Raw genomic sequence first — 20795 nt, 5'->3', positions numbered from 1 at the left:
TAGGCTTCTAACTTAGGTGCTCTGAACTGTACTCTAAAGGCAGGCACCCAAATTCTCTGGAGAGGCTAAAGAGAGGGAGGTATCTCTGCAGACTGTTCAGGGCACCTGCACCTCCAGTGCCACAAACTGCTCTCTCCAAGCACCTAAGGAGGCCTAAGCACCTCAGTAAAATACCTGAAGTTAAGCAGTGTGAAGTACAGTCCATTTAACAGCACAGATCTTTCATTTAAAAGTGAAGAAGTATTTGTAAGGATTTATCTAATTGCAGGTACTTTGCTAATACAGCTGTCATTTCAAAAAAGTTTTGTCGTGGTAACTTCCTTTTTATGTACCCTACTCTCCACCTTGACCGTAGGGAAGCTAGGCAGTAGGGTGCCTTAAACTGTTTGTAAAATAAGCCTGAACAGGCTTTAAGTCAAGTCCTCCTCTCCAGAAAGCCTTAAGTATTGTTTCAGGTATAAAACCTTCAGTTTCTTTAGCCGCTCCACAATCATCTTGAGCCTTCACAACTACATATATGCATCTTCAGTTACCAGATGTACACTTTTCCACCATTCCATCACAGGTGAGGCAGGTTGTTTTCAACTACAAATGGTATGCAACCAAGAGATATGCAAAGTATTTTCTGTTCTCACTCAAGGATTACAAGTGCATGGTCTCCACTCTTAACTTGAGAATTAAGGTACTGAATAGATAGATTGTTTTCCCGTCTACTTCCTACTTGGTTTTAATCTACTGCAATCCCTACAGGCAATTAGCTCAGCAGCTCAGTCAGGGGAGAGAGAAAAATCCAACACTTATGACCACAAAAGCTCCTACTGGGCAAGTATTGTACAGTCAAACAGTGATGTCTTTTAGATCCCTTTTCTCTAACTCATAACATGATTGTATTTAGTTTGTCTAGAAAGAGATTTCCCATAAATGGACGGAAAAATATAAATGGCCAGAAAATATAAATGGCAGTCTTCTACACAGACTTCAGTTTGCAGTATGCTGTGGTGTGAATTTACAGCACACTGGCTGTTCTGCACTAACTCCTTACAGGGACAGTAAACACTTAACACACACATAACACAGAAATAAGCATATACCAAATAAGCTTTACTTCTCTTTCTATTTGTACTCAGTATGCATCCAGGTGTTGCAGCAGGTCAGAGGGACAGAGTAGCTAGAGTACTTGACATTCACACCTTATGTAGGACTTAAACTTTTAATTTTCTGAAGCTTAGCACACAATAAACTAGGTTCCTTTATTAGGAAGAAACATTTTAATGTGCAAGAACACTTTATTTGAAACTCAAATATATCTGTTGCCCTACTGGAAAGATTTCTTTGTCAGCTCTATGTTTGATCAATTAGCAACTTCTAAAAGTAATTCTCACTTTGTTTTGGGAGTTTCACTATTTTTTCCTCTGCTGCTTGATCTCTTTTTACCCCTGCTCCTGGATCGAGAGGAACTCCGACTTCTGCTCCTACTGCGTGTTCGACTATGACTTCTGCTGCGACTGCGGCCTCTCCTCTTTCTCCCCCTGCTGTGAGACCTCCTCCTTTCTCGACTTCTTGACCTGCCAGACCGGCGCCTTCTCTTGTTTTTGCGGCGATTCTTTTTTCTCTCAGATTCTCCATTTCTCCGGTAAGAATGATCTGGGCTTGGGCTGCCCCTTCTCCTTGACCGGCTGTAATAGTCATCACGATGGCTTGTTCTGTTTCTCCTTTCAGAGTTTTTAGACAACTGATTAGTCCGTTCAGGAGAAATACGTATGTCTCTATTGGCCTCCCAAAACTCATTGTTTGGATTTTTGAATACATGAAGAAAGTTGCAGTGTTTCCCTCTTGGACACTTCTGCCTTTCAAATAAGCCTGCAACAGATTAGCGGGTTTTTTTTTTTTTATGAACCAGACCTGTTCTTCATTACGTACCTACTGGAAAGAAACTTATTAAACTGAATTTTGCTTATTCAAACAGAAAAACATGCATCTGACCACCTATCAATTTAATTCACACAAGATTATTTTTCAATATATACTTTTCTTGGAATTAACTTTTTAACAGCTATGAAGGTTTTAGCTTAAAATGTTTTTCATAAATAATTTTACTACCATAATCTAAGAATGTAAATATAGGTAAGTCAAATGTGATAGTTACTGCTAAGAACTGTTGACGGTTCAGAAATTTCTGTTGCTTTTTAAAGAGATAAATTAGCACTTCCTGTAGTTCCACCTTAAAATTATTATTTCCAAAGCTAGGATCCAAACTTACTTTTCCAGTCCAAGGTAAATCCACTAGAATGATTCAGACACTTACATGACATGGTATGAATATTCGCTTTCTTTCCTAGATCTACACAAGCAAGTTAGCATATGTCTTCCCAACAGAAAAGAACTGCAACATTAGGCAGATCTGAAAGCTACAGGCTAATTCCCTCTTTTTCACTTCCATAAGTACTCTTTCAATAAAACACATCCTCTTTTCCAAGTGTTTATGTGACTCACCACATATAGCAGTTTTCCACCTTGTCACAGGACAAAATTCACAGTGAAGCTGTCGGCCTGCATACCATCGTCCACTGAACAGAGCAAGAGCTGCCTGACAGTCCTTCTCCCTTTAGAGAGTAAAAATCACACACAGCGTTATCATCATACAATCATTTAAGATGTTACTTATCAATTTTAGGCTCCCATTACAGTATGAGAATGAATCACTTGGATTATACAAACAGTGTTCACAGTTCTAAAACTTAGTAAGATTGCGAGTACTTACGACTGATACTGGACATACACATTTCCTCGCAGGTGAGGCTCGTAGTTGCAACTGACCTAAGGGGATGGAAATACTAAGTTAGTAGAACGGAAGGTTTATGCTTTACAGCAGCTCACACATGTTGAGATGGCAGCCATTCCGATTTCTGACAGCTCATCAGTATGAACTTACAGGTAACTTTCTTCTGAACACTTAGTTTTAGCCAAATAAAAGCTTTTGAAGAAAAAAAAAAGAAAAAAAAAAAGCCCTTCTGGCTTATGTCCGACTGTTTCCAGCATTATGCTTTGATTAGCGCTGGGACCTCTGCTTCACTTTGCCCACAAGACAGCTTGTACTCAATTGTCTCGCACTTGTCTGGGCCAACCCTACTGCGCAACAGCCAAATCCTGCTCTGAAAACAATTAGTAGTATCCTCATGGGGAAATGTGGGATTCATTATGGTAAGAGAATCTTTGGAGCAATTTTGCTTCACAGCATCCCTGTGAGATGAGTTAGAAAAGCTGAAGTCACTAACTTTCACTGTACAGTTCTGAAACACCTTTTTTTTATAATAATTTAGCATTCAAAGTATAGCTAAAGCTTTCAAAAATACACAATTTAACTTCCAAAAAGCTTGCTGCTAGTTACAAAGAATTCTGAAACGGGCAGGCCCAAGCAGGCTAGAAGCCAGTTCTCCAGGGCAGAACTGTGAGCCCAGACTCTTTTGCCCCCAGGCCTCTTCCAGTATCCACACCAAATGAGGCAAGTGGCTCCTTTCATCACTGACCCTCAGAGAATACCTCTCTATGCGCTGGCTTAGGCAGGGGCTTCAGACATGACAACGAGCAGTTGTATAAATATTACGGAATAAGCAGTCAAACTATTTGAGAAAAACGTCAACACAAGAACGACCAAGAATGATTTCGCCATGGACACTTTTGGGTGGGAAAAGTGTGTTTTGTAAGATCTGCCAGATTCTAGAGTAGCTTCCCAGAAAGAAAAGCAAGAATAAAACCTTGGGCTACATTGGAAAGGGAAGTCAGCTGCAAGAGGGGTGTGTATAATCTGATTCTAAATAGTAGCAGAGACTCAAGTCAATCACAGCTAAGATCCCTGCAGCCAACATGTAATTTCTAAGCGTCTCCAATATAATGAAAATGCCCATGAGAATCAGATTACAGTTGCACAATTACTTCAGAGGCTAAAAAATCCCACACTAAAAGCTCTTACCCCGTTATTAGTTGTAGGGACCCAAGTATGTGCAACTTAGCACAGTTGCATATAACAACGATATAAAGTCGAGGATCTGAGTTTGATGTTAAGACAGCATTTCAACCCACACTCCATTAGGAATCTGCATCCTGTCTTCTAGAATGGAGCACAGCTTGCTAATATCCCATGAGTCAAAATATGGGGGGGATACTCCTCCAAACAAGGGAAGGTTTCTTACCTATAAAGCTCATTATACAACTATTGAAAATTCACTTTTTCTACTTTCCTCTTGCCTGAAATGCTAATACAATCTCAGTTCTGAGGCAGCTGTCAGTAGATGTAAACAGAAGGATAAAAGGCACTGCGTGCCTCCTGGTCACTGCAGGAAAACACTCAGGAATGGCAAGCAGAAAGGGATGCTGCAGTAGGTTCTGCTACAAGGAGATTTCACCATCCAAGCTGCGTATTTTGGGGCAACATGGGACTGTTAACACACATCATTCATCTCTGAGTTCGTCTCCACTTACAGGGCCCTCTTTTTCCCCCATAAAAAAATAATATTAAATGGGAAAAATTCAGGAAAGAACATTCAGCAAACCAAGTGCAGAAACTAAGGATGGATGACAAATCTCAACACCATTTTACATAACTTTTTATAATTCCTCCTACTGAAGTATCTACTACCTTTTCAGCTCATTGTCATTTGATTTTATTTTATCCAACCAGTCCTAAAATGACATTGTTTGGGTGTATACTCCAAATACATTTTATACCCCCACTAATTCATTCCTTAGGCACAAATACAATAGCCCAGATACACTGTCTAACAGTCTTAGTGGACCCTCTGGGGCTTATCACGGGCTAGGTAAAGAAGGGACTGTGAGGTAAGTGGACTGTTGAGCAGTATGAGTAACTTGCAATATAAAAGCACAAGCTTTTGTAACAGTTCGAGGGAACGGGAGAAAAGATTCACCCAGAGTAAGACAATGCTCTGTAACAGCAGTGACAAGTTTACAGGTGACATGAGAAATGCACAGTTTGCTGTAAGGATACGGTATAGTTCTCTAATGTACATGGGATTTAGCTGGGGCATGCTGGACAGAATTCCTGTTAAGGCTAGTAAAACACAATTTATGTGGTATACGTTACATATTTAACAAGCTATTACACTCAGATGCATACCTTGAATTGAACAACCTTCCCCACATTCTGAAACTCGGGGAGCACGTCCTCATAGAACTCCAGGAACTGCTGGTAGGTCTCCTCGTCACTGTACTCGAGACTTGCGTCTGTGTCATAGTCATCTCTCCGGCACTGCTCCATGCCAAAAGTAATGAACATGCCTCGGACAAGTAGTGTCTTACTAGATGTTGGATAGTTATGCTTGCGAGAACACCTGGACATTCATAGTGAAGAAAGGAAAGTGAAAAGATCAGCACTTTCAGCAGAAGAGTTACTTGCTGAAACTTCAAACACTTGCCATTTTGAGTAACAGCTATTACAAAAGAAAATCCATTAGTGTAAGATCGACATATTTCAATTATTAAAACAAGGATTTTGGAAGTGAGTTGACATATAATCTTAATGCTCTCTGCCACGCGTAAATACATTCTTGCTGAAAAAAGCACGTCTGCAAAAGCTATAGATACCAGTAACATAGTAAAAGCTAAAGTAATTACTTTTAGGCTGCTAGGGTTAAATGTGTTCTCCATTTCTGAAGGGCTTTACAGAAAGACTCCTGACAATCTTTCAAGACATTTTAAAGCAAGTCCCTGCTCTTCTTTTTGCAAACTGAACAACTTTTACTGAAGTTGTTCTCATCATACAGGGGAGCGGGGAGGGAGGGAAAGCATGTTTAGACCTGAAGTTGGATGAGTACGGGATTGCTATTTTTCCACTTTTAAAAAAACGCTTCTTATAACTAAGTCTTATCTTAATCTGCATCTTCTCAGCAGCCATAAAAATATTAGATCTCCCTCACCATAGATCATATTCAGGCTACCTCCCTAACATGCTGAAATACAGTTCTTCCCCACAAACCTTTAGATTCAGTAAGAACATAGATGTTAGCCTCCAGGTTTATTTCACTGTGCTTTATGATTGCCGTTTCAAGTACTTCCCCGAGCAACTGGGTCATGCACTCTCCCAACACATTTCTCCTTTTCATGACATGATCAGAGACACAGTCAGACTAGTCTACTCTCTTTATCTAGCACTGGCAAAGCACAGACAAATTGGAGGGAGGTCAGGTCTCAAAATGGGCAATTACAACCTAGACTTCAGATAGGAAGTTTCTTTCCAAATCTAGTCAGTCAGAAATTGATTGTCACTTTCTGGTTGGCAGTCAGACTTCAAAAAACAAACAACAAAAACCAAAACTCCAAGACCAGAGACAATTAATTTGTTTTTTTTTTTTTTAACATTTTAGAAGCTGCCTCATTTCACTGCTCGATTTGAATGATAGAACTCTAAATATTATACCCAACCAATATTGGCTGAACACAAAATGAATATAGCACATGAGACAATAAAAAGGAACCCCAAGGAAATGAATGATCCAAAATCCAGTATTACTACAAAGTATTAGGGTTTGAATTACTGGGGAAATTAGTAACAGTGAACTTAGCTTCTTCAAGACATAGTGAGCTTTGACAAGATTCAACAATTATTTTATTGATAACATTGGCTCTCAATTTTTCACCACTGTGGTCCATTTCAGCTTCCAACCCATTCTTCCAGTCCTTATCCTAGCTGTATCTCAGTCCTTCAATTTATGGTCAACACTAGAGGTTAAAATGACCAGAATATGAAGGAAGCAGTTATGTGAGGAGGAAGAAGGAAGACGAAGGAGAGGTAGGTGAGATCAACAATTACAGGTAAGAGAAGAAGGGCAGAATATGATGTTCCTCAGTATTTATTTACCAAGCCTATTCATAGTTCAAAGCAAACCTGATTTTTAGCCCATCCATAATTAATCCAAGGAGGTCACCTCCATTAAATACTACTGAAATGAAAATACTGCAAAGATTACAAAAAACTAAATATTGGAAAAGCAAAAATGCTGCCTGCAGTGACATAGCTGGCCCAAGTTTTATTTAGGAATTCAACACATTTCAGAATAGAAAAAAGATGTGGACTTGGAAGCTTCCATAGACTTGAATTATCATATAATTATCCACAATATACACCACAATAAAACAAATTACTTCTAGGATGAAGAAAACTACAATAGATGGATCACACATGTTTCAGTGATACAAGTTAGTAAAATAGCCTTCCTAGTTTATGCTGAAGATTCATGTAATAAGTATCAGAGTCTTTCCTGCTGAGCTATTTTTCCTCCTTAACACACACACAAAAATTCAGGAATTTTCTAGCCAGATGCTGCATTTGGGTCATCATCTTTAATGGTCACCGATGAACGTGTACTCCATGAACGCGTTTATACTTTCGGCTTCCTCTATGTCCTCTGGCAAAAAGTTTCACCGTTTGTTTCATGTAAGAAAGTATTTTATTTTTTTTTAAAGCTGGTAAACACTCAGGGACACCTAATTAAACTATTTCATAATAAAAGCAAATAATCCTTCCCATCCTGCTCATGAGTTCAATGTTCATCTACCACAGCCCTCTTCCATTATCTCTTTGAAAGTGGAGTCTAGACTAGTTAGCCACTCCTCCTACAGAAGCTGTTCCTCTTCTCTGATCATCTTGTCCTTCTCTCTTCTTGCCTTTTACCATACTTCCTTTCCAAGACAGAGCACCCGTAACAGTATAAAAAAAAATTAATAATCAAGAATGAATGTATCATGCATTTAAACACTATACAAACAGGAGAATTCTGGAAGTTACACAGCAGCTTTCTCAGCTGCAGATGTAATTTGCTTTAGTTCATTTGAGATTTATTTTTTTAAAAGATGCAGCATATGCAAATTGTACAAGACAAAAGACAATATCTGACATATCAGGCCTGTACTAATAGCAGAAATCAAATATATTCTGTCTGATTTTATCTGTGCATCTGTCGGAGCTAAGGAAAAGTCAGTTTGGCCAATGTAACCAGAATGAACCATCAATAATATGCCATAACAATAAATAGTTCCATTCCAGCCAGGCAACGCTTTTGCTTTCAATGTCTAGTTCCGTCATGAATAACAGAACCACATCCAAATACATGAAAGTAATCTATATAGCAATTTTTCTTCAGTTTGCATATGACCTAATGAAGTTGCTTCCCTTTCATCTCTCCAAAACACTTCTATGTTGCTAAATATTCAATTGATTACCTGTCTCCAAATCGGCAGGAACCTGTTTTAATATAGAATGGGCAATTCGCTCTATCCTTCTCTGTTCCTATATTCTCTGGGGGCTCTGGGTTATGCCAGGTCACACCATTCTCCAGCTGTGGAAAAAACATTAAAATACATAGAAGTTAGAAAAGAATAAAGAGATGTAATGTCAAAATAAAACTACCAATTAAATCCACATGCAATTATGAGCACTGTGTTACTACAATGCAAGCTGAACTTATTTTAAGCATTGTTTTATAAAGCTGCCCAGTGCCTTAGGTCGCTGGTGATGGAAACTTTTCTTGATAATTGTTCAGTTTTAAGAACAAGTCTATATTCATGATTTCTTTCTTAAAAACAAAAAACAAACAAACAAAAAAAACCACAAAAAACAACCCAAAAAAACCCAATCCCACCACCACCAAACTGGATGTTTTCTTTTGCTAAAGGAAAAGCTGCTTAAGATTTTATAACCAAAAGAGTTGCAATAATATTTGCTCCTCAAACAATTTTATTTGTCATTTACGAGAATTACAAATATTGGGACAGATTCTTTCCATTCAGGTAAGTCCGTTACCTACTTCACTCCAGGACCCACTGAGCAGCACTTTATACACGTGGCAGATTACTGAAAGCTAGGACTATTTACTTATTTGTCTTTGCAACAGCTCAAAGCTCAGTAAGGTTATCACTATCACTTTTTATGCAGCTAGAAAAAGCTAAAATAGAAGTAACCTGCCAAAGGTCAGAATTAAAAAAAAATAAATTCATAGTTAGCACTGAAATTAAAAGCCTCCATACTGCTCATCTCAAGCCATTAAGATTTCTATAATTCAAAATGGAATTATCAAGCTGCAAGCATTGACTAACTACAAACAAAACACACATTTTAAAAAGGGAATTTTCATTTTGTTAGCCAAAAGATCTCTAAAGCTGACTAGCCTAAGTTCTTGTTTTAAATCAACTGAAAACTGTTTATTTACGAGCAGCATTTGACCCTGCTACCAGTTCTGTTCATGACTCTCAGCCATAATTTTCTTTCAACAAAACAGCACTGTCACTTCAACAGTGTCAACAGTAAGTAACTGAACCCTGAACTGATAGTACAATGAAGTCTCTAACATACCACATTTCTGCCTATTCCCTTGCAGAAATGGCTGCTGATACATCTTGAGCTCTTGGCAGGTAATATTTCAGAGCATTTTTCTACCCATAGTATGAAAGAGTTAGATTTCCTATCTAAAAAACTGTTTAAACATCATTTGGAATGGAATGCAACTCCAGTATAGCTATGACAATCAATATACAATGGGTTTATTAAGTTAAAACTTAATTTTCAAATTCATGCAGTGGTTTAAGCAGAGCAAGAATCTTCACAAGCTTAACTGTATGACAGGGATAAAAAGCCAAATTATTCTTTAATGCAATAGGAAAGACTGAATTCATCCTCTCTAAGATTCAAATGAAGACTGCAGTTTTCTTTACTACACACTGCCAGCTTGAGATCCATGCTCTTCTAGGAACCGGAGCAGTCAGCTTCTCCCTCCCCCACCTCTTTTTTTTTTTTCCCCCCTTAAGGATCTGGGCCCTCCTTTACTGCTGAATCCTTTTATTTAGAGCCTGCCATCTGCTTAAAAAGACAAGTTTGTCTTGCCACGCAGAAGGACTGACAGATTTATTTAGAATTCTAATTCACAAATAAACCGTTATGCATAGTGTTTTTTAACAGCAAACAGCAGTATTTCCAGATTCATTTTGACTCAGATCTCCTGAACAGGAATGAGCAAGCACAACTGCACTGCCACCAACCAGCCAGAAGAAATATGCTTAATTATGTTCCACTCAGTAAATAATTGTTTACAGCTCATGCAAGCCACTACATATTAAATTTATTCAGGCCATTAGGTTCTTGAGAACAGATGGACAACTTGCTAGAAGGCAAACGCCGGATGGCAATTAAATTACTTTTCAGTTGTTTTTGAAAAAGTCTCTGAGCATACCTGGCTTTCAGCTTGATCCAGCATCCTCTGCACAGCTGCCTATAAATGGTGCAAACACAGGACTAGTGAAAACCCCGAGGACACGCAAAACATCTGGTTTCTTTAGTTAAGAGCCTAATTTACAATACTCGATGATTATGCGTAGTAAAAGTTTGATGGGGTTTGCTTTAAAAACCGAAGTTCTACTTTTGCTCTGTAGCAATTCATGTACTACAAGGCTGTTAAAGGATACATCAGACAAGACCCTCATGTAGATGATTTTCTAAACTTAAAAACTTAACTTAAAAAGTTTCATTTTCTTATTTTTTAAAACTATACTTCAACTATTGAATACTTAAATACATCTCTTGCTCTAGTACTCAGTCTGGTTACAGTTAAATTCATAATCGTTTAGTTGCACTAAACTTTTTAACTTGGAACATTCTATGTAACACACAGAAAACCACATTGCTTAGTAAGCCTCTGTTAAAGCAAAACGTGTAACTGTTAAGAAACTTTGATATCCTAAGTTCATTGTATTTAGCCTTCTAAATACATGAAAACAATGAGGATATTCTTTCCCTTCCTCCTTCTAAGTGGGCTGAGCAAAACAATAAAGTCACTCTCCAAAACTGGCTGGAAACTAGTTCTAACAAATTATTCTAGGAATTTCCAAGAAAAAAGACATTTAAACATCAAGTATGTCAGGTATTTTCCACCCTAAAACATAAGTAAATAAATAAATAAATAACAAAAAACACCAAACCAGAAAATCTATTTTCTCAACTTAGGGAGGAAGAAGTACTGAAATAAACTGCTGCTTCAAGAGACAGGCCAAATCAATTGAACAACCTTCTGCTGCTGAAATGGGTGGCTCCACTCCCAGCTGGGTACTCTGTTTCCCTCTAGGTGCCTGTCAATGCCCTCTATGAGCCAATTTAGTTCACTAAAACAGTAAAATAGTAGCCCAGAAAAAAAACAACACAAACAAAACAACAACCAACAAAAAAGAAAGCAGCTTACATCTAGTTCAGGGAACCAAATTAGCCCACAGAGGGCTTGGACAAAGCCAGACACAAGGAGAGGGAAGGAACAAAATCCCTCTTTACCATGGTTCACCTCTCTTGGAACTATATCTCAACCTTAAATAAAGGACACGACCATCATTTTCTCTCCCTACTCTGCAAAGAGAGAAATGGACACTTAACACAAGAGGAAGTAAGACAAGAAATACAACAACTGCTGTTCTTTTTCATTTCTCATGCAAGCGTTACACAATCAGTGACACAACCAGCTATGAAATGCAGGAGACAATACTGTTGGCTCATGTCTCTTTTCCTGCTGTGGTTACCAGACGCAGCAGCAAAACACCTCCTAGTGAAATGACTGGGATCTTTTGCGATTGTGGAGAAGCTAAAATGACCGGATCCTAGAAAGCTGCAATCACCCTTCACTGGCGATAGGCCAGTCCTCACATTGGATTTCTGTACAGGACATCTTACATCCAGATCATTCAACTTCTAAAACTTAAGAAGAACGTATCGTTAACAGAAATGTTATCAAGGACTAGTATCTTCAGTATAATTTTTTTCTCGAGCCAAGGAGCTCTGAAAAAAGATACGTCCTGTTGGATGAGTCAGGTAAAGAAGAGCTGTAATATATCTTTTGATTAAGAACTGTGTTAAGGAACAGCAGCAATGTAACTCCATATTCCATATCCTCATTGGGCATTTTCTTCAACACTGACTGTGTTCAACTGGGGCATTAAGTAAGGATTATCTTTAACGCATGACGCAAAAAGTGCACATATCAGAACCTGCATTCACAGCGTGCCTTTGTGTTTAACTGATATAAAAAATTACATACTATGAACAACCAGATGCGTTAAAACTAGTTACCCTTCTAGGTATACGGATTCACTAGATCCTCTTTAACAGTTAATAATAGTTTCAGGAATTTAGACAGAATTGAGAGAAGTAGTAACTAACACATTTATATGTTTGTTAATTAGAATAAAATCCCTCTTCAACATGCATAGACTGTTGCATCTGATAACGTAAGAGGATATGTAACATGTTTATCCTCCCACTGCCAGGAATCACCTCTCTCTCTCTCTTCTCCTGTTGCTTCTGCTGTGCCACTTCTCTCTCTTTTCTTTGCTGCTCTTCCCATTCTTCTTTGATCTTCCTCTTTATGATAAAAAAAACATTTTAACAAATTATTTATGAAACAAATGCTTTATAATCAGTCAAATTCAAAACTATCATGTTGTATTACAACTCCTTGACCATTAAGTTTTCATCCAGTCATAAGCAACTAATCTCTGGACAAAAACCCTTCTAAAGAGTCTTTTTTTTTTTCCTTTTTAATTTTGCTCTTCTACAATGGAATGAAGAAGAGCTTACACTTTCAAACATAGCAACATCACAAAAACTGCGTCCACTACAGAACAGTAAAAGATATTACACTAAGTCTAGCTTATTGCCAGACACAACTGTAACACTCAGTTTATACATCACCTCTTCTTCTTCCTGACGCTTTCTTGCAGCCTCTTCTTTTTCTTTCTTAAGCTTGAACTCTTCTTGGGCCTTTTCTTCCCTCAGCAACCACTGCTCGTGTAGTTTTTGTCTGCCAAGGAAACCAGATACCACTCAAAAAATTTAATGACTACCCACAACTGATGCAACTGTCATGCATACAACACTTCAGATTTATTAGTTCAGCAATAACTACAGCTTATGTAATCTTCTTTAAAAGAGAAAATTTCATAGGAATCATTCAGGCTTTAGAGAAAAACTGTGTAGCCTGAAATATACAAAAAGGATTCTATTTTACAGAATATATTGAAACTTTTCAATGTATCAAAATGGAGTTGACTACAAATGTATTTGCTGCACATATGCCATTTTCTAGATTTTTCACCTTTCTGCCTCAAGTTTTTTTTCTTCTTCTTCTTCTTCCTCCTCTTCTTCCAGTTCCTCCTCTTCCTCCTCAGACACCGATTCATCTTTTTCTGTAGCTTCTGAGAAGAAACACAAAACAATGCATCTAAATGACTGAATGTTACAGTCAGTAAAGACACACAAAATTATATCCTTTCAAAAAAAAAAAAGAGAGAAAAAAAATCACTACTATTTCCACTGCCAATACAAAACACTTCACAGTTACCTGAGTCTCTTAGTTTGGCAAGTGCCTGCCGCTTTTTTTTCCGCTTTTCTTTCTTCAGAATAGCTCTGTATTTTTGATGGCTGATGAAAGAATATTATTTACGTTAAAACACCCAAACAAAGGATTTTTACTGTCATACATGCACTCAATTTACATCAGCAGTACAAAACCCCACAAACCGCAAAATTAACAGCTATTCATATGAAACAGTAAACTCTACAGGGACATCTGACATGACAATGGAATCTCTAGCTATGCTGTTAGAGCTGCATATGGACAGCAGCAACGATCATGTTCGGACACAACACAGTGGGTCTCACCCTTCTTGAGCTCTGCAGTATGTGATGTTATCACCAACTCCATGAAATCTCCCTTAGTTCCTGAAATTTCATCGCTAGATAAGATTAGGGAAAAAAACTTGTGGATCTCCTACCCTATAATTTTGGCACACTTTTCAGCACATTCTAGTCTACCTCTCTTTTATAGGGTATGAAATTTTAAGTCCCTTCCCTTCTCCCTTGATATTTTCTACAGGCAACACTCTTAATGTATAGATAACAAAAGCACACTTAACAACCACCACAGACAATGCTCAGGTCTACTCTTCTGCTACTGAAGCTTGGCCAGACTCATCCTTGCTTGTCTGACAACTCTGCAAGGCTGCCTAGAAACAGCACCATGCTTTTATTATGCTTAAAAACTCCTAAGTATCTGAAAGCCTTTTCATATCAACCCCTCTTCTGCCATTTTTCATTCTAGGTCTTTTCTTTCTAGCCAGTTCGTAATGGAGAAATAGGAGGGAGAGATGATCTTCAAATCTTGTCATTCTTCCATGCAAAATATTGACAGAAGATCAAAATCTTGCCATTTCGGAATATGTAATTTTAAAAGATTCCATAGACGTAACTCAGACAGCCAAAACTTCACCCGCATCTCTAACCCCTCCGCCATTCAGAGTTACTCACAGCCTCACCATCTGCACACCTGTGCATGCCATCAATAACACCATGGTGGTTATCCCAGCAGCAGAACGCTTGCCCTCAAAGACCAATGCCTGACTGCATGCTCTGCTCACATCTGAGCCTTCTACCTTTGATCAAGCAAGACTAACGACTCCTCCTGTAATGTCACCTGCCTGAAACAAATCTCATCCACTCAGCAGGCGCCTAGGGCTGACAAGCCAGGATACCCCCTTCCCAGTTCCCAGGCTTTCTAAGGTGCTCGTGAAGCCCAAGGAAGGAAGAGAGCAACTCTCCTCACTCCTAGGCCACAACAGCACACGAGGAGATGGGCAAACAGCTGAAGCGCAAGGAACAGCGGCGCCCCAGCCGCTTCAGGGCTAGGGCTCGTCTCCCCCTCCAGCCACACGGCACTGGCGAGCAAGGCCACTCCACCAAGCGGGGGGCGTAGGCGCTTGCAAAGACTTAGAGGCCTGGTCCGGGGATCCCGTCATCTGCGGAGGCGACTGGACGGGCTCAGCCCAGGCACGCACATGCCCGCGGCCTCCCCAACGCCGCGGCCTTCGCCGAGCCTCACACCGCCCCACGGCCGCCGCCTCCCCCGGGCCGTGGGGCGTTGACCCCCGCCCCCCCCAGCAGCGCGGGCAGGCGGGCCGCAGCGGAGTCCCAGCGGCGGCCGCCCAAGCGCGCTCAGCCGGGGCGCTGCAGCGCCGACTCCCCCCGCGGCTGGGCCGGGTCGAGCCGAGCCGGCCCGGTCGGCGGCCCCAGCAGCGCCGAGCGCCCCGCGCCGCTGCACCCGCTGCCCGCTTCCGGCCCCGCCCCCCGGGCGCCCCCCGTGGCCCCACTCGCCGCCCTTCAGTGCCAGTCCGCGCTCCCAACTGCCGCCCCCAACAGGCACCGGTTACCCCCCCGCGCCCGGCGGCGGCCAGTCGGCCATGGCCGCTGCCTCACGTAGCTACGCCACTCCCAGGCCCGGCCGCGAGGCGGCCTCAGCCTCGGCCGCTGCGCGGCCGGGCGGTCTCAGCCGGGGCTGGCCCGCAACCCTCCTCGGGGATCCCTGAGCCCTTCCCCTTCTCCCTAGGGGCGGCAGGGAGGCTCGGCACCGACACCGGCCTCGGCCTCACCTCAACTTCCCCAGAGGGGACTCGGGCAGCAACATGGGCGCCGCCATCTTGCGTTACCAAGGGGATGTCACGTGACCCCACGGCGGAAGGGCACAAAATCCCTTCCGGCAGCGGAACGGAGAGCGGTGGCGGCGGGTGGGCGGTGCAACCGCACGCGCACTGGGCGGCCGTTGGGGAGGCGGGCGGGCGGGCGGCCTGGCTCCCTTCCCCTCACCCGGCTTCACGAAGGGCGCCGGGGGCTGGGCCCCGGCTCCTGGAGACGTGGAGCGGCGCGGAAGGGGGTTGGGCAGCGCAGTAACCGGCACGGGACGGTTACAGGTCTGGGTCGTTCGTCGGGGCGGGTAGGGGCACTTGCTGTCCCTGGGCGGCCAGGGCCGGCTCGCTGAGGAGGTTTTCCCGCCGCTCTTCAGCCGTTTGTAGTAACCATCTGAAGCTACGGCTGTAAGCGGCTGGGTAGGGAAGGCGGGGGAAGGGAAAACCAGCTTTGGGCGATTACATATCACCGACTAGCACAGCTGCTTTCAACATGCTTACATGCTGTTAGAGCCGCCTTTGCAAAATTCAGAAAACAGGACCAGAGCAATTAATATGTTGATGAGATGGAGTTTGTGTTGTTCGTCCTGTCAAAGGCGTTTGGGATTCAGTGAATACTCTGAAAAGTAGCATTTTGCATTTCTGTTTATTAATCTCTCATTAAGAAAGACCAGAAAAGATTCAGCCCACTGAGTCTTTCATTGTGATATCTGTAATTTCCCCAGCCCTTCTGAGTAAAGCAGTGCGTGTGGTGGGCAGTGTCATAGCTAGCCTGGGTCTTTTTCTGCACATTGCAGTGTCTGCTATGTGGATGCTCCCCAGCTGTAGTAATTAGCTGCTGACAGCTTGTGCTTTGTAAGTTGCATTGGTTGCTTTGTGAAATACGTGTGCAAATGTGAGGTGTACTATGCCTGCCACGAGGCAAGCTTCTAGCGTGTCTCTTGCCTGCTGCAAACACAGGTGATGGATGGCTACCCTACAGCCTCCAGCATCTCAAAGAGTTGAGGGAAAAACTCAAAGAGTTGAGGGAAATCCCAGCTCCAGTGTGGCAGGGGCACACCAGATGCGTATGTTGGCGAATTTAACTGATGCTGCTGATACATTCTTCTTGTCACCATCGCTGAGGCATGCTACCTGTCTTGATTATAAACATATTTCATGGCAGGAAATGAGTTACAATGGACAGACCGTCATGGATATGATGGGTCAAAATATGCAAGTTGTCAGTAATCCAGTTCCTCCATGGCATGCATTATACATTGCAGCCTTCAGAGGTAATGAATTTTTAGGTTTTATTTGGGTGTGTTTTGCATAGCCATTAATAATGTACATTGTTGATTAAGATCTAAATTATTGTCATAAACCACAATGTAGGAGCTTACTTTGTATATCCTAGAGGTTGTATGTTGCATAAATAGTCTGAGCTGCTGGCGGTCAAGCATACCAGAGCAGGCTTTGTCAAAATCAGACTAATTGACTGTGCTGTTCATTAACAGCATAATGAGTATCCCCTTAGTTATTCTGAATCTCAGTGAAGTTATTCAAACCAGGCATGTGACTGCTATAGTCAGCAGTTACATTTGCTATTTGACCGATGAATATTCAGACCATGACCTCTGTGCTATTACTTAACCATGTTTCAGATTCTAGATTTTCTTTTAAAATGAAGTTGACATCACTATTACTGTTTGCTTGTGCAGAACATACGTGTAAAATAACATAATTTGCTGCTGTTTAGATACAGAAGATGGCAGCATTGTGCATTTTACAACTGGTGAACCATTGACACCCATGAAAGTTTTGAAAAAACACAACCAAATGTGTTTTGTAAATTTTATTTCATTAAGGAATTACAACTATAACTTTTTGTCCTCCTTTTAACAGGGTAAGTGCTGTAACAACAACCTTCCATTGAACTATTTATAAGTCAAAATTGAGAAATTCAATCATTCCTTTCATTAGTATCCTACCTTTCATTATGGCATTTTCCCACTATACAGGGGGAAAGAACCATCTTAACTTATATATTTGAGTAGTGAAGAGGATCTCTTTATAAGGAAGCACAAAATGCATCAGCTATTACAGGTACTCGTAATGATTCTGGAAAAAGCTATTATGCCTCTTTGAAGTAGGAATGCAATAGTTGCGTTCTTCTCCATTTTGTTTATTCTCATTAATTTATACACATAACAACAGTTTGATAGTCAAGTACAGGTGCAGAATTCCATACAATTTAATTGATACAATGTCAGAAAGAAGTAAATATGGTCATTTCGGGCAAGAGGCAAGAGCCATTCACATATCCAAAGTAATGTAGCATTCTGGTCACTAGTTGTTAGCCCTTGCACTGAGGGTTAACACTAAGGACCATGGGCCTTTTCAAGCAGTTTATTTTTGTGGAAACCTTCAAGAAATTTGTGGAACTTACTCTTCCGTGTTTCCTAAAGAAAAATATGCCTGCATGGTACGGTACTATGTGAACCCCATCACGTGAAGGTTAATACCAGGTGCACGGATTATGCTTCACAGAATAGCACCGAACAGAGAAACTTTTCTCATCCAACTTGAAGTTACATACCGTATTCCATTCTAAATCTCTGCGTGTCTTGTAACATCTATGCACAGAACTGCATGCACAGCAGATCAGCTCTGAGCAAGAGTACAGGTACTCCTTTTAGCACACATTTGCACTTTGTTTCCATGTGGTTCTTCTGGTTTCCATTTCTCTTGTATTTCCTACCAGTATGGACTGGCATAAACAGATAAGAAGTGTTCACTCTCTTCCTTGTATGCCCAAGCCCTGTGGGGAAAAAAGAAAGATACATTTTATAGGCATACAGATTACTTAACAGTTGTCCTCATCGTAATTTTTGCCATATGCTCCAGTAGAAGAGCGGTGCCTTTCCTCGTCGAATTGTGCAGCTTTTATTTTCCTGACTGAAGAAAATGGATGTAGGAGAACGTGTGGGAAACGGCAATAAATCACTAGTGTGGATTTGGTTGACTCAGAAAATACGCGTTGATGAGGAGACATTCAGGAAGTGTTGGTTTGAGATGGGAAGTGGTCAGTTTCCATTGATGCTTCAGGGCTGTAGACTGTACTAGAAACTTGCTAATGACGTGGTGGCAGCAGCACCATCCTTCTCCTCTGCGCTGTTTGGAAGTTGCTGTTTGTTCTCAGTGCCAGCCACGTTGTGGGCCATCCTCAGTGCTTTCCATTGCAAAGTGCACATTTTGAGGCAATATATGTGAACTCTAGAGAGCACATCCTTCCCCCACATGCATAGCCAGTAGGCAGTTACTGTCTCAAGGGGTAAACGATTTCTCTCATACTGTCTACTTCTGTGAGCACTGATAAAACACTCCGTGACAACGTAAGTCACTTTTGCATCATTACAATGATGGCAGTGGTTATGTGTCTCATTCAACACCCTGTTCCCTGCAAAGTTACTGGAAAAACTCCCATTTAATGAGGCTTAGGCTGGACCTGTATCAGCCAGCCTGGTCTATTGGATGATACCGATATTTGCTTAGATTCTAATCTCACCGACTCCTAAGTCTGCAGCAGATATGCAGTGTTCGTTGTTTCCACTGCACCTGGAGTACTGCAAGGCACCGTGTACAATTAGACCTGCAGTTCTACAGGTACATTTCCATGAGTGACTAATGCTGACAGTGGCATATTGACTCTTTCCTCATAAGAGTTGAACACAACTATTTAAGACTAAAGATTAACTTCCTCAGAGTTTAAAACTGTTAATTTGTCAAATTTGAAAACTGATGTTAAGTTTGGCCATAGCTGTTAATTAACTTATATGATAGCTATCAATTTTTTACTTTCCTGGGATTTTCCATTTCAAAGACATTGAAAGAAGCAGAAAAGTACATTGCTAATCACATCGAGAAGATGGAAGGGTTTTGTTTGTTTTACCAAGTCATATGCTTTCTTGAAATTTCAGTCCTCTCTTGATTTGTTTGGAAGTCCAAATTACAGTATACTTTTAAGTATATACATACAGATAATACATGAACTTCTGGAGGTCACAAGCACTGGAAAAAATTATAGAGATACTGTTATTTTCAACCATGCAGACAAATTCATTTAGTACTAGAAGAGAAATAGTTCTTTGCAGTAGTTCAATGATATTTCTAGGATGCAGATCGTGTATGAGATTCTGCATGGCTATGACCTGTAGCTCAAAAGTAGTTAGGAAAAGCAAAGTCACTATAGGAACTATTTAAAAACCTAATACCTCACAAAGTACTGAATTAAAAACATACCTTGCATATATGCATGTAGATTGTCATTTGTTCAAGCAAACTGATGCCTGACTGATTAATCAGTGACAAAGAATTGCACATGTGCTTAAACAGTGCTACATATCTTGCCAAAATGGGAGAAAAGAGGCTGGGCAGAAAGTTATCCATGCATGTAGATTTATTAGAGAGATATGAAGTGTCAAAATGTCTTTTTAGATTATGCTGATATACTCCATTTGTAATCTGAAAAGTTACAGTGTTTTTTAAGACAGTATTTAAAAATTTCATTGTTTTGAAGAAAAATTAGCCTTCTACTAACACCTGGTCTAGGCTTGCTTGTCCATCTGGCTTGTTTAAAAAACATGCCAGCTTTGGAAAAAGATTTATAGATGTGCAGTAATCGGTTGCTTATGTGCAGTGCTCTGTGCATATACAACCAGTTAAGTGCATGGGCAGTCCAGTCAGATGGATGCATTTGGCATGCATCCAAGTTGCTGTGCACGTATATATCAACTGCACAATGCTCTCCGTGCGAGCTCTGCGCTGGGGTGTTTATCACACTGCTGCTTCTCCTGGCCTCGTCCCCTCTCCACTGGCAAAAATAATTTGGCTTGCTTGCTTGCCAGCAAGACAAATTGGGGAAAATCAGTCATCCTGGCTGGAAGTCAGCAGCCCTGATCAGGGAATCCAGTCGTGTCCCCTGGAGTTGTTCCTGCTGGGAGTCCTGTGCCTTCCATGTACTTTGACACCAGCTCCATGTGATTCTGAGGGAAAGAACTGATTTACAGTGGTTTACAGCGGGGAGAGTGGTGATGCTGCGTGTCGACGCTCAGTTCCATTCGCCTTCTGGCAGCAGGGAGACAACGCTTGGCTTTTCCACTCTGTTCCTATGTTCGTCAGTATTTTCCCCAAAGGTACAACAAAGTTCAGATGCTTAATATTGAAGCAATGCACATGAAGTTAGAATGAAACTGATAGCATTCACATTCTTTTAAGATTTTTTTTTAAATTACAAATTTTACAGAAAACTGATA

General features: G+C 41.0%; 1 protein-coding gene across 1 annotated transcript; it reads right to left on the bottom strand.

The window, feature by feature from the left end:
- Positions 1 to 1378: 1378 nt before the first annotated feature.
- On the bottom strand, positions 1379 to 15515 carry ZRSR2 (zinc finger CCCH-type, RNA binding motif and serine/arginine rich 2). The gene is made up of 11 exons (XM_059825628.1): positions 15469 to 15515; positions 13386 to 13465; positions 13140 to 13239; positions 12737 to 12845; positions 12320 to 12406; positions 10239 to 10277; positions 8236 to 8351; positions 5135 to 5348; positions 2762 to 2817; positions 2494 to 2603; positions 1379 to 1860 (listed from the first exon to the last, which is right to left on the bottom strand). Exons 1-11 carry the CDS (start codon positions 15513 to 15515, stop codon positions 1379 to 1381), a joined length of 1440 nt encoding a protein of 479 aa, XP_059681611.1.
- Between the last annotated feature and the right edge of the window lie 5280 nt (positions 15516 to 20795).

The sequence above is a fragment of the Gavia stellata genome, chromosome 1 (genome assembly GCF_030936135.1).
Source record: "Gavia stellata isolate bGavSte3 chromosome 1, bGavSte3.hap2, whole genome shotgun sequence".
NCBI classification, from domain to species: Eukaryota; Metazoa; Chordata; class Aves; order Gaviiformes; family Gaviidae; genus Gavia; species Gavia stellata.
The sequence above is the reverse complement of the archived record's forward strand: the minus strand, read 5'-3'. Positions and strand labels throughout refer to the sequence as shown.